Genomic DNA, 14,471 nt, shown 5'->3' with positions numbered 1-14,471 from the left:
GGTACATTTCAATGCTACTTTGTTGGAGAGCTTTTTGTATAAAATTTTAATTCTTGCTACTTTGCTCGTTACCTTGTAAAAAGTTTCAGATTTATTTCAGAAAATAATTTCTTCGTGAATTAATAAACGCTATAAGAAAATCCTATTAGTTGCGAGGTCCAAACGACCGTGTTTCTGCAAGAAAATTTCATTTACATATTTTAGCCATTTCAAAACATGTCATCTCATTATCACCTTATTAAATGTAATACGGTACGTTTCTCTCTAGTGAATTCCGCTTATTAAAATATGCCAAACGTGTCCACAATACGTGATTAAAATACTTAACTATGCATACGAGAACTCGTCGCCAAATAAAAAATGGAATAGAAAAATTCAACTGCGAATGTCGAAATATAAACGCGTGACGCATCAACGGATTTAAAATTTCATCGTTAAACATCGAATTCCTTTAAACCTCGATATCACCTTCGAATATTTAGATCCCAATATAGTACACTCTTAAAAGAACGCAGAAGCCTGCCATTTTTGAAGAAACATATCTTAAAGACATCTCAAGTATAAAATGAAAACGAGAAATTCAACACGTTAAAAATGATTCTTTCGTGTTTTCCTCCAACTTGGAAGATGTTCTCGCGATAAAGAAGGTAACGTAAAAGACGTAGCGACGTTGACATTAATAATCTTCATCGATAGGAAAGTGAAAGAAGGAAAACTTACTGTATGTCGTTTATAATATTTTTCTTTTCGAAGGGAAATCTCCGGTTTCAAAAAATTACGCCGTAAATTCGTACTAGAGTTTCTAATTGATCGTATCATAGAAATTTGTAGAGGGTGGAGGATATTAAATCCTTAGAAACATACTCGCATCTATCACCGTCGCCAAATTATTTTCACATCAATTAAAACTCCTCCTCGTAAAGTTTCAAGTTTAAAGTTAAATCCAAAGCAGACCGTTAAGTTTCGAGTTTACTTCAAAACTTTAAATCCAAAGTTCAAACTTAACTTGTTAGAGTCTAGACGTTGGAAGCTCAACAAAATAAGCGACGTTCGTAGTTTCGTAGCTTTATTTCTATCGTTTTCGAAAATTCGTCCATCGTGTATACCTTCGCTCGTCGATCCACGTACCTTATCACTGAAAAGTCTTTAGACACTTGCCTATGCCTGGCAATATATGTAATTTTATTATACAATTATAAATAAAGAAACTACAATAATTTTGCCTTTCACTATTACTACGATACGATGGAGTACAGATTAGTATGATGGAATTGATTTTTAAAAAGGTAATATACATGTAAAACAGCGAAATTAACGCTTATAATTAACAAATCACGTTATGCAACGGTTCTATCGATCAACGAGCTCCTTATTGTTCTTATATCGTTTAATTTCTAAGCTATTGATCCGAGAAAGACCTTCTTTTAAAATTTTTTAATAAAATTTCCTAGACGTTGATTCATTAGTTTTGATAAATTTCATTCGTATATCGTCATTGCAAATCGAGCAAAATGACGGGACACTTAGCGGAGATGGTGTGTACCTACGATGGCAAAAATACACGTCACAGTGGCCTCTAAATATATGCAAATATACGTATGCAAATACTTATGTGCGTTGACCCAGATCCCTTTGAAGCAGTACCGTTTACAATGCGTTTCACGAGGAAATTAGCCGGAGCTGGTTCGATAACAAAATTGGCGAATTGAATCGGTCTCGATGATCGCATAGCATGGAAGCGCAAATCGAACCAGATTTAAACGGACATCATTTCAACAAACTGTATACAGGGCAAAAGTGGCCGAATATCGAAACTGGTGATGGAGGATGGCGCGAATTTTCGATCGCGATGGAAGTACGGGGAGCAAGGCCAGAACTGAAAATGGTCGTGCATTGTTTGCGCTCGAACGCGGCCAGAACAATGGGAATCCATTAAAAGCCGCGGTTTCGTTTACTCGCGAATTATACATTTACGAGTGGCGAACAAATGTTCGCAAATCGAGAACCGCGATACGCTTCTGCATGAGCTGGTTGCGATATTTTGTCGCGTCCTTTCGCGTTACGGTTATCCTCTTGCGGCTCGTGCAAAAGAATCTGCTCCGATTCGTATTTTTTAAACTAGAAGCTTTAAAAAGATTATTAGAAACGAATAGTATTTCAGTTTGACGACTCGAATCTTGTGTATAAATTTCGAAATTAAGGAAGATTGTTAATGAAGGAAACGGGTATAGTTAATATTTTTTTAATCGTAGAAGGTAAAATTACAACGTTTATTGCTTCGATCTATGGTGGAAGGTTAGCGAAGATGGAAAAGACGAACGATGAAAGGGAATATGTTACTTGTTTTAAGCTCTAGATCGTAAGAGGGTAACTTTCAATTTTCGAGTAGAAGTTTCATCTGTAGAGTGTTTCTTTCACGATAAGAGATTAATCATGAAAAGACTAATGCTGAACTTTGCCAGTTGTAGCAGAAAGATCGGACGTACTTCGTCTTAAGTAGATACCGTCGAAATCTAATCGTTTCAAATTTCGTTCTGAAATAGAAAATGTTTGAAAGATAAAGTTGATTACTGTTGATTGAAATATATCGTTTCGCGACGTATTTTATTTATTTTATGATAATTTGTTTCAGAGGAGTTTATGATGCATTTAAAGCAAATAAATAATTGGAAAATAAAGATATATGCGTAATTGGCTATATTGAAATCGCAACGAAAGTAATTTCAACAATTTTAATATGTGTATGAAAATTTTATATTGTTCGATAAAGGCCATAATTTTACAGTAGCCGGAATAAATATTTTACAAGGGAAGCAGCGGAATATGAATGTTTGCCAAATAGCGATCCAATATATGTTAATATTTTAATTTTCCCCATCGTTTGACGCTTGCAATTTTTATGCTACAGTTAACACGAATACACGTGAAAATGCAAAATTGCCTTTTGCTTCTAAATAGAGGAAACTTGTCGATAACCGAAGTACCTTTTTATCGTAGAAAATATAAACGAAGAGTACGAAATACTTGCGATCGAATTTAAATGCAAACTAAATTATATAAATTGTAACATACTAAATCGTAACTTGGAAATAATCGAGCGATTAACATCTGAGCCTCTCGGAAATCAGATTGATAAACACCACTTTTTATTAATCCTTCAATTTCTTTAAACGACTACACGATGAATGTTCGATTTTCCAGAAGCAAATGGATTACTTTCGTCAGATTATTCCAGGAAAATTGTATAAATAGCAGCGAGTTGAAAAGTAAGTTTAGAGAACAGTGTTTGTAACACGATTGCTTTTTCCCATTTTTCAATTTATACAGTTGATCAACGTGACTTCTGGACTGTTAATTTATCAACACGTACTAACAATGTGTACTAACAACAACTTTCAACGTCGAACAACTTAGATTATTACCTGTTTCACGACATTAAAAAATTCTGAAACCTCAAAGTCACGTCGGACATGAAATGTCTACTTTCGTCACCTTTCTAAACACATCTTTTTCATAATGTAAGAAATAATAATATCCTTGAAAAGATCTTTTTGCAAGAAGATATTTTTTCACGGGAATTCTTTACTAGAAAAAAAAAAAAAAAAATATCGAAGACCGAGAAAGATGAGAAATTTGCAAACTAGAGATAAATTTTTGTTGACACGGCCAATAAATTGAAATGTAAACTTGTAAAATGATGCAGACGCCTGAATAGGATGGGCGAGCTAGTGGCGCTTCTGTTCATCTTTGAAGTGGGCGTTTGCGGTCGCTTCTATATATAAAACGTGACGAACAGGACGCAGAAGGCGGACGCCGAAAATTCTACCAAATATTTAATCCCTCTCGGAAGCCCGCGAGCCGCTTAGAAAAGCGTTAACTCGATTTCTTATCACGCTCTAATAAATCCGGAAAATTAAGCGTATTCCGACGATCCGCCTTTCGTTTTTGCGCCGACGGACCCGTGGGGATTAAAATTTGCCGGACGTCTCGCTGTTCTTGGTTAACTCTTCGTCGGAATGAAATAATCGCGACTTGGCTTTTAAGAGGCGACTCACGACCGCGATGCGCCGAGAAACACGCGCAACGAGGAAGTAATTGTAGACGAAAGGGGGTTGAATCGCGATGCTAAATTGCAGGGAAAAAGGATTAGAGAAACTCGCTTAGGTATTCAGAGCATGCTGTTTTTCTTCTTTTTTTTCCTACTACAATTTCTTTACCGATTAATTATTATAACTTTCCTCTCATCTATTTTTTGTCTAAAATTTACCCTTTACGAAAAAGATGCTGGCAATTAATTTTTCTATATTCCTATCGTCGCGAAACGACGAGCAAACATTTACGTGAACTTACGCACATATTTTATGTGGCTATTCGTGTCCGTAGTAGTCGATTCTAGTACAAGGAACAAGATCTGAAAAAGATTATTATTGTCACATTTTGAATATTCATGAGGCACTAAATCGTTGTCGAAATTTTGGTATGTTAATATTTTCACGCGTAACATGCCGCAGATAAGGATGATTTATTTCCTGTTCTCTCGTAAATACCATTTGAGATAATGTTGTTCGGTCAATTACGCGTTACATTAAATGTAGATATTTCATTCTCGATAAATGCAGCCCAATAAGCCAAACACGATTCAAGTTAATAAGTTTTATACGCGCATATTAGGTTGACATTACTACACTGAATAATTGATAATTAATAATCTTATATTCCTATCGATATATTTGCTAACCCAAACAAGTTGTGTTTTTATTCATACTGGAAGCTGATCGAAGATAGTACAAAAAAAAAAAAAAAATGATAAAACAATGGTAAAAAGGAGAACGTAGAAGCGTTTAAAAGAAGCGTATGGATTACGTATTAGCGCCTATTTACGCTTCGATCATAAGCCAAGGAATCTCGTTTTAAAAAAAGGCTCGCCGCATAAGCGTGTGTTGTCGCTTGCTCCATTTAAATGCAAATGAATCCAACACGGCCCGAGTAGAACAAGTAAATTAAATTCAGAATCAATAGTAAGTTTGCATATTCTTCCTCGAATGTCTGCTTAAGAATAAACATCGCGTCAAACTTCCTTTATCGTAGTTGAGAATAAATGTTTCGAGTAGGGTGTAGTGCAAGTTCATTGTATCCAAAACGCTCGAAGACGGAACGCGAATAGAACGGAATGAAGCGCTAGAACGAAACGTAGCGGTGGAACGAAACACAACTACATATATCGCTAATCTTTAATTGATACGGGTCACGAGTGATTTAATGCTGCTAAATATATGGCTGCGCAAACACGGCTCGCTATCGGCTTCCGATCGAAATTGGGAAACGAAATATAAAAAGTTTTTTATTTGTTGGGATATTTACAACGTCGAAAGAGACAATTTTTACCTCTTTATTTATTCGTTTACATAGCGGATTCCATAAACGTTTAACACTCGCGAATAAATAAAATTGACGTTTGCTGGAGGATTGATAAATCTAGGACGGGAATCTATGGAATCTAAACAATACATAGTATAAATAGTGGTGATAGTTTTTAGTTAATATGCTTGGTTTGAACTATTAAACGGATTCTAGGAAATAGATCAAGTTTGCATAAATTAAATATTAGGAATTATATTATGGAACTTTTGGTGGGGCAATGGAACGATGGCATTTTTCGGACAACTGACAGTTGATTATAGAAATGGAAATGATTCTTTCGACGTTGTATCGCTACATTCTGGGAAAAGGTTACACACAAATATTAATCTAGCTTGCAATTGCAAAGTTATTACGTGAAATGCAGATATCGAACGGTTTTAATATAATACACGCATAATATTTAACACGATACACACATAGTATTTAACGTATTGTACCGAGTAATTAAAATATCAAATTTCTGTAAATTAGTCATCGAAATTGCCTGGAAACTATCAAATATTAGAACGGTAATGTACAATATCAAATCAATTTACGTACACTATCGCAATTTTCGATAATGTTTTACCAAATGGAAGTATTTCGAAATTATCGCGATATAATTACAATTCGTCTGTCTTTCCATCTATCGTTACAATATTCTTTGTTGATCTCTCTTTTCTCCTAAACAAAGTTCCAAAATATTTTTTCTCACTTACGCGCATTTAATAACAATGAGCAAATTGTAGGCTATCGCAGATAAATTAGACCCGTTAGACTAAATCCATTGAAATGGCATTTACACGGTATAAGGGAATTCTTAATGAAATGAAACTCGTACTGGCTGACCTCTGAATCTTTCATATAATTTTCTCAAAGGGACTGTACGCGGTAAAATTTGCAGATTCTCTAAATAACGAAAATTCGCATGAAACAAAGTAAGCCAGCACGTAATTCTTCCTTTATAAATCACCCGTTGCCTCATCCGTGGCACGCGTTGTTTGTTGATGCTTCCTTTCTGCGGACAAAAATCGTGAAGCGTAAAACGAGCTACGGCTACGGGACCAGACGGAAGAACCACTTCTCCCCTCTCTCTGATTCTTCGCCGGTGGGTCTCGTGACGTCTAGCGTGGTAGAACAGTCATCCGCGTTCATCTCGAACGAAACGATCGGTCGAGACGCGACCGGAAGTGCCCGTTTTCCATCCGATTAGTCCGTTACCTCGCTGTTCGACCGTTCAAACTTTCGCCCGTGATTTTTCACCGAAACGTTTCCGCTAGAATCGCTCGCGGTTCCTGCCACGCGAGTCCATCGACAGAATCGTGGAACCGTTGTCTCTTTCCTCGGTGAGAACATCGATTTTTAACGACCATATTTCACACGATGAAATATTTAGTTGGAGAAGTGGTTTCGCGTTTTATCTGTACGGTGCTTTGCGATTTTTACGTAAATCCAGTTTTGATTCCATCGTTCTGTTAATGGAACTTTTGATATTCTGACAGAGTTTCTGATCGACGGATTAGATTTCTTTCGATTGTTATATCGCCGCGAGTTTTAGAAGATTGAACGGTGCTGTTGCGAATAGTGTGTGTAATAGGAGTTTGGATATTATTTGAAGAAAACGTTTGAAAAATGGTCGTTTGAACGATATATAATTTTATTTGCTCACATTTTCAACAATGGTGCGTTGATTTATTTGAAACAAGCAGATTATTTTTCTTTGGATTATTTCGTTATCTAATTTGATTTTAGAAGCTACATAATTTATTTCCAACGAAGGGAAAGATTTGTTACTAACAGGCTACGATAGCCTCCGAACCGCGTAACTTTCATAAATGAAGTTCTCTCGTATCTCGAGAAGCGATAGAGACATTGAAAGCAACGAAATTCGTCACAAAAATTCTTACTTAGTATATAACACATATATTTCAGCAATCTCACCGTAACCGCGAGTTATCGACGTCTAAACCGACCACATCATACCACCCAAACGCTATAATCATCCCCTCTCAGTACCTCCGTTTGAAACCTCTGAAAGAATTTCTTTCCACAACGCCTTCATTTCATCATTACCATAACAAAGAAAGCAAGAAATCTCCTATAACAAACCACCAATTCCGTCCGCAACATCAGCACGTTTCGCTGTCATGAACCCTTCTCATAATCGCTGCAACAGAAATTAGACGAACCGAAACCGGAAGAAAAGGAACAAAAATTCAGCGCGTTCACGGCCGACGGCGAAACATTTCACGCGGCGCGCAACCAGCAAGAGGGTCGCGGGAAAATTCATTTCGAGGAGAATTAATTCGAACCGGAACGGGTTAACAGCCGGCGGCGTTGGTATTTTAAAAATTACCAAGCCGGCTAATCTCCTAAGTCCGGCATTAAATTTCGCGGACCGCGCGATCGCAGTTTTAAGTCGCGTTTAACGCGCGCGCGTACTTGAATCCTGCGGCCGGTTTAATCGGTGTCGAGGAAACCGCGATCGAGCGTTTCCAGCAGCGTAGCGGGACGCGAGAACGACTTTTTACCTGGGCAAATCCACTTGGGCGGGCGAGGAGGAGAGAGGAGTACGGAGGAGGAGGATTTTTCCGACTGAAAAAATCCGCGATGTAGCAGCCGCGCGACGACTAACCTGCAAAAAAAACCTTGTACGTACCAAGAGGAGGGTGTAAAAACTCGCGTCGTAACGCGCGCGTTACCGCGAACCATTTGGGAAGATCGATCGATCCCCGCGAACGCTTTCCGAATGATCGATGCGACGTTCCACCGCGTCGCTTTCTTTTTTCGCGGATAAAACGCGCTGAATTCGTTTGTCGACCGTGGATAAATCGTGGATTCCCGTTTTTTTTTTTTTTTTCCCTATCCTTCGCTGTTCTTTTCCGTGACTCTGCGACAATTGCGCGTTGTGGAAGTTTGTTACGTATCTACGAAATATTTACGCGATGGTCTTGAGGGTTGATTCTTCACAGAGGAAGTCTAGATTGGTGTTTTTGCTTTCATAGAGAGAGAGAGAGAGAGAGAGAAAAAGAGTCTTGTTGATTTAATTAGTAGTTTTAATAGGAAAAATTGTAGAGATATTGGTAAAATATGTGATGGGAATAACGAAATGATAAAATTATAGGATACGAATGTTACGTAGTTTGATGTTAAAACTCCACTTTGTTTAGGCAACCGGAACAGCTAAGATCGTGCACTTTCGACATTTCTATCTCACATCCGCGATTAAAAGAATATTTTGTAACTCGTTCGGATAAAAATCGGATTTAGGAACAGGAAACATCACTTTTAGCTACGTACGTGAAGAGAAATTCACGTTGGAAAATTAGTTGTACGCAAAATTTAAGGTTTTAATTTAGGAATTAATTTATTCGTTGAATGAACGATTAAACGAAAAAATATTCTAATAATAAAATGTAATGTAACGCGAAATGAACTAATGGAATAATTCTATCTGTAATTTTAATATTTTTAGAGAAAGGAAAGTATTAAACTGTACCTTTTTTTTGTGACGAATGTACACGGAAAACGCACGAAATAGTATCGTTTCAAATATCAAAAGTCAAAATGAGACCCATAAAAGTGATCCTTTACAACCAACGAACGTTTCGTGTACCCACGCCGTATATTTTTCTTCGCAAAAACCAAAAGCTCCGAAAAGGTAGACAGTGCAAGAAAAACGCGATAGAATAACTCTTACACGAATTTATTCGATCGCTTTCACGATCGTGAGGGAAAAGCTGCGCGTTCTCGTCGATGCGAAACTTTCAATCAAAGTTTCAAGCCAAAACAAAAAAGAAAAAAGAAAAAAGGGGAACCGAATGAGCCGGGACACGGACATGCTTTGCAAAAGTTGCTCGTGGATATTTTCCAAGAGTCTAAATTGTTAGTCAATCCACCGGGTTGCCGGTTAATTACAGTCCGAACAAGATTGTCGTGTTCCGTTGAAAAGTTGATGGATAAATCGCGCGGATTTATACGTTGAGCGCGCGCAAAAATCATTTTTCCCAATTTTTCCCTTTTTAAGTTGGTACTCGTTCACGCATCTCGAATCGAAACTGTACCCGTTTACGCGTTTTTCCATCATTTTTGGCACACGAGCTTGTTTTTTCACATCGCACGGTGGAGTATTCGGCTTATAAAGCCGGCCAAACATTTTAAGCTTCCAAACATTTTAAAACAAAGAAGGCAAGGTGTTGCATTTTTACTTATTCCTAAAGTTATCTTTTTTCAAAGATCAATGGAATTTGCAAACTTTTTTTAGCGCGACTATTCAATACCCTGACGGCACAAATAATGTTTCAGAAAATATTTATTTTATTTACGAACGTTCCTGTCGCTTTTTTATTTTATAAATAAGCAATATACGTCTTTCAGTGTCCAAAAACGTGACGAAATCTTACGTTTCATAAAATTGATCGACAACGTATTGAACGTTTAAATTACTCTGCCATAAAAGACGACAGAGAATATTGTTACTCGCTTATATAATATTCGTCGCTCGTGGTTTTCATTCGTAAGCAAGTTTAAATTTATTAAGGCAGAGACGATAATGTTGCGACAGTTTTCTGGACCAAGTACTCCACTTTGTGGCGAGTGGAGTTATTTCTTTGGAACCGATCCACCACTGTCGAACCGACAGTTAATTTACTGCTTTCACGCCGCGCGATTTATAAAGAACGCGAGAAAGCGCAAGTTTATCGGCGACAAAAAATTATTTGTGGATCCACGTAGAAGAGCTTTCATCCTGATGTAAACGTCGACGCGATTGCGAGCGAGCGGTCGCGATGCATAATCCAGATTTGTCGCGAAATAAATCGTGAAACACGCGGCACCGGAATTTATCACACCGATGAATCCGAATCACGCGACCGAATTCGTCATCGTAAAAATATTGTGCATTTTCTCGCGATTACCCGTTCCGGCAGCTCATAAATAGCTACCTCGCGAATTCAATTCGCGCGATTGATAAGCGTATTATCCAACAGGGACGGGCAGAAGTGGATTCCGTTGTCGTTCAGGGCTTCCAGGATGTTTCTGTCAGGTGACGTGCATCAGTGACGATCGATTAACGTTAAAACCAAGCGAGGAAGCAGCTTCTTATATAGAAATAAGCCAAAACTTGGAAAGTTTCTTCTCTCCCCAATGAAATTTTCCAACGTTTCTTGTTTAGGAAATGTTAATCTTAGAAATTGATGTTTCGTCTACGAGGCGTGGCTGATAATTTATCGTTTATGATAAAGAGAACATTGACTGTTTTTACTTCTTTAAGAATATACAGAGATATACGGAGAGTACATAAGAATATATATAATGTACAATTTTTTATGTACAACTTTTTTAATATTAGCTGTGTACAACTTTCTTCTTAACGAAATTTTTCATATACTCTATTATTATATTCGAGACATGATTTATCCTCGAAAAAGTGCAGTAATTTGATTTTCTGATTTTACAATTACTAGCGCTTTATACATAAACGACAAGATTATTCTGACAGAAGAAGCGATACTTATTTAAACCTCGTGAATTATTAACGTTTTATAGAGCGAAGTACTCCGTTGTTTTATGTCGAAAACGTATAGATAAGATATAAAGTTGTCAAAAAGCTCGGATCGATTTTTCGTGTTTATTTAAAAGAAGTGACTTTTACGTTGAAAAGTGTAATCGTCGAGAACTGTGACCATAGCGTTTCGTCGTGAACAGCGAGAAGGAGGATCGGACGAGGTTCGAAAAGAGACATGACGAATCATGTGTGCCGTGCAATCGTCTACTATTTCCTGATTGTTTATTTAAAGGGTCTACTGCAATCCTTGAAGCTCTATTCCGGACATCCAGCGGATTTGGTAAAATGCACGGCCGACTTCAACGTGAGTACACATGCAATTTTAATAATATCGATAGTTAAATTCTGTTTCTTTAATGTTAACGTACGGTAGAATTTTGGATTGTGTCTATGTTTAGTTAGAAATATTTGTGACTTCTGGAGGTCTGAGAAAGAAATTCCTCGATAACAAATTAAAGAAATCTTTCGTTCCGTTATGAACTTTATACGAAGATGTTATTTTCTATATTTCATTCGTTAATATTTGCTTTCTCATACCTCCTTTTACGTTTTTCCAACTTCATTTGATCAGGTTTCGTTTGTAATTTTTTAATATTGGATATAGAGTTAGCCTTCTCTGAACTTTCTTCGATCTTTAATTCCATACCTTTGCTTATCCAAAGAATCTTGTCACGTTCATATTATAAAGATACTCAACCTGCGAGTTGAGAAAGAGTAAAATAGAAAATGGAAAGTCTCTTCGTACGACTTTAACAATTTCTCGCTATGACGTACTCTCGCCGAGATACGATTCGTTAGAAAAACAGTATCCCCGCTAAAATAATTACCGTTGGAACGAAAACAAAAAGGGGGAAAGAAAAAGCTCGTCAGAGGTCCAAGAAAATTGTCCAAGTATCCCATAGGCCGTAGGTCATCGGGGTCCAACAGGATAGCCCCAAGGGGTAGCGATGCACCGCGAATGGAACCCGGTGAGTCAGCAACGATAAATCGAGCGATTTATGAAGCGGCACGAGCATTCTCCGGGAATAATGCCGCTATCGATGTGCGTATACACAGGTGGCACAGGGACGAGGTATAGTCGACTCAATCATCTTGATCTCCGACGCTTCGATTCTCGATAAATCTTCGAAGAAAATCGATCGGTTTTCGTACTTGATCGAGACATGAAACGAATTTATTACTCGGTCTGTGTTCCAGAGTAATTCGATAATTAATTATTTTAAGAAAATCCGCGTCAAGAACGATCAAGTCAGGTCCTAAAGCACAGATTAATAATTTCTTCGATAAATCAACCAGTCTTTCAGCAACAAATCAAACCATTTAACCGAAATGTCAATGGATCTTCCTCGATCGATAAAATTCAAATTAAATAAAGCAAACGTTAAATAGCAAAACCATCGATAAATAATAAAAGATAATAAAATTTAAATACGCATATATTATTATTTTTCTCGCTGTCCCGATTCCATAAATCCTTCAAAATCGTAATTAATCACTCTCAATCGAACCGATCACTCGCCTATCAAACACTCACGATGATTCTACGATACTTCAATCTCGATCGCCTAACGAGCGAATCACGGCGAATCCTAACCGGATCCTAACTGAACGAAAAAAAAAAAAAAAAAATAATAACGAGACAAAGACAAACTGCGTAAACATCGTTCCGTGTTTCAGGATAATAAAAATAATTTGACGAAACGAACACCCTCGCGTAGATACTCGCGTATGCGTTGCTTGTACGAGCAAAAAGCGGAGAATCTCGTGAAACAAAGACGCGTGCGAGTGACACTTCGCGCGTGGATGAACGACGACGATTTATTTAATTTGTCAACGTCAGTCAGGCAGCGTGGCACACGATCGGGAAATCTTCAATCAAAATATGACGAAAGCGAGACGCGACGCGACCCCGTTTCAATCGTAATTAATTTCGATGCCGGAGCAAGGGTGGGAGATTGGTATCACGCGGATAATTCCGTTCCGATTATAGCTGCGATTTCGTAGAGAAACGTGTTTCACGTATCGCGAAATAATTATTCGGCCGTCCAGCGAAAACGGCTAAGTATTTATGGTGGCGATAATATCCGTCATAAACGAGCCGATTCGTCGTTCAACACGCGTATACACGCGCGTTTTTCATCCGAATGCGCCGCCATAAATCGACTAATTAATGAATAAATAAAGCGAAAACAGGTTCCACGATACACGAATTACGTATTTCGTTTAGACGTCCCACAGAATGCCAAGAACAATAATCTGTACGAGTTTGACGAGTTTCTTTTCTGTCTCCATCGACGGCGTTAGTACTGCGCGAATGTGTTCCTTTCTTTTTTTTTTTCCTTTTTTTTTTTTTCTTTATCTGAAAGACGTGTTAATTATAGTTTAGTATGGAAGGTAAAGTTTTCGTTGGATACTATTTTTGGCACAGATTATCTATTCTTTAGTTGATGAAACACTTGATACGTTAGTCTCTGGTTTTGTTAAAACTTGTAACCTTGATGGTAAATAATTTATGAAAACTACATATAACTGTGAGGTGTAAATTTCGTGTAACGAGATGAAAACTTTTTTATCGTATTTATGAGAATAGATCTATTCGTTCGTTGAATATCGTGATAAAAATACTGGCGTTAAGTAGAATATCCAAACTATTCGTAATATTTAGTAAGTAAAACAAGAAGAAACTTCGCTTAGAATATGAAATCGTTCCATAAGGCAAAATACACGTAGATTTACATACAATTTCCATTTAGTGATATAATCGAATCGATATCCGATATTTCGAATGTACAATCAGTATCGAATATTTGGAAATTCTGGAGATCTCAGTCCTGTTAATCAGCTCGAAAACGAGAATAGAAAGAGACGTCTGCGTGACATAATTGATTCAGAAACTCTCGTTACAGCGTATTATAACGTCACGAAATAACCGCGTTTCGGCATCAGACGGTAAAATTAACGTCATTCCGAATTTATGCTTGGTTCAGACCGTTCGCCGGCCATCAGTTTTCACGGTTGCCCGCGTTTACATTAACACATCCGCTTGATAAGAAGTAATAACGACAGCTCGAACGCGACACCATGATTTGCGAACAGGATTGTTGCATCGGACGCAACAGGAAATTGCCGATAAAGTGAAATATCCTGTTGTCGCTGTATTTATCGAATTTACCAAGGAACGTGCAAACTAGTTTTACGTTTGTCAATTTAGACACTGAACGTTTTTTTCTTTTTTCTTTTTTTTTTTTTTTGTCAGTCTGTTATCCCGTCGAAGGTTTCAGAGCACGTTGGAAACTCTTGAAATGTTAGAACTGAACACCGTTCGAAGGACTTTTGTGGAGAATTTTGTGAAATTTTATCTCAATTTTGTTTCCTGACAGCGCTGTAATTGTTTTTACTGGTAAATCGACAATGATCGATAGTTGATCCGTAATCGAGGAAGATCGTTCTTTGCGTAATTTAATTGAATTCATTATCGTATCATTACGATAACGTGATCGACTAT

General features: G+C 37.5%; 1 protein-coding gene across 12 annotated transcripts in view; it reads left to right on the top strand.

The window, feature by feature from the left end:
• Mp (collagen XV/XVIII-type protein multiplexin) overlaps positions 1 to 14,471 on the top strand; it is a 346,829-nt gene that overhangs the window by 268,300 nt on the left and 64,058 nt on the right. For 8 of the 12 annotated variants that reach the window (XM_072017339.1, XM_072017338.1, XM_072017336.1 and 5 more), the window contains exon 6: positions 11,199 to 11,270. The exons of 2 other annotated variants lie outside the window; for them this stretch is intronic. In XM_072017339.1, coding sequence (XP_071873440.1) covers positions 11,199 to 11,270 — 72 coding nt within the window. Of the gene's footprint in view, positions 1 to 6,544; positions 7,083 to 10,900; positions 11,271 to 14,471 lie in introns of those variants that run through there. 2 more of the 12 variants (XM_072017343.1, XM_072017342.1) reach the window with 2 other exon arrangements.

This window comes from Bombus fervidus, chromosome 14 (genome assembly GCF_041682495.2).
Source record: "Bombus fervidus isolate BK054 chromosome 14, iyBomFerv1, whole genome shotgun sequence".
Lineage (NCBI taxonomy): Eukaryota > Metazoa > Arthropoda > Insecta > Hymenoptera > Apidae > Bombus > Bombus fervidus.
Note: the sequence above shows the minus strand (reverse complement) of the source record. Positions and strands in the feature narration are given on the sequence as shown.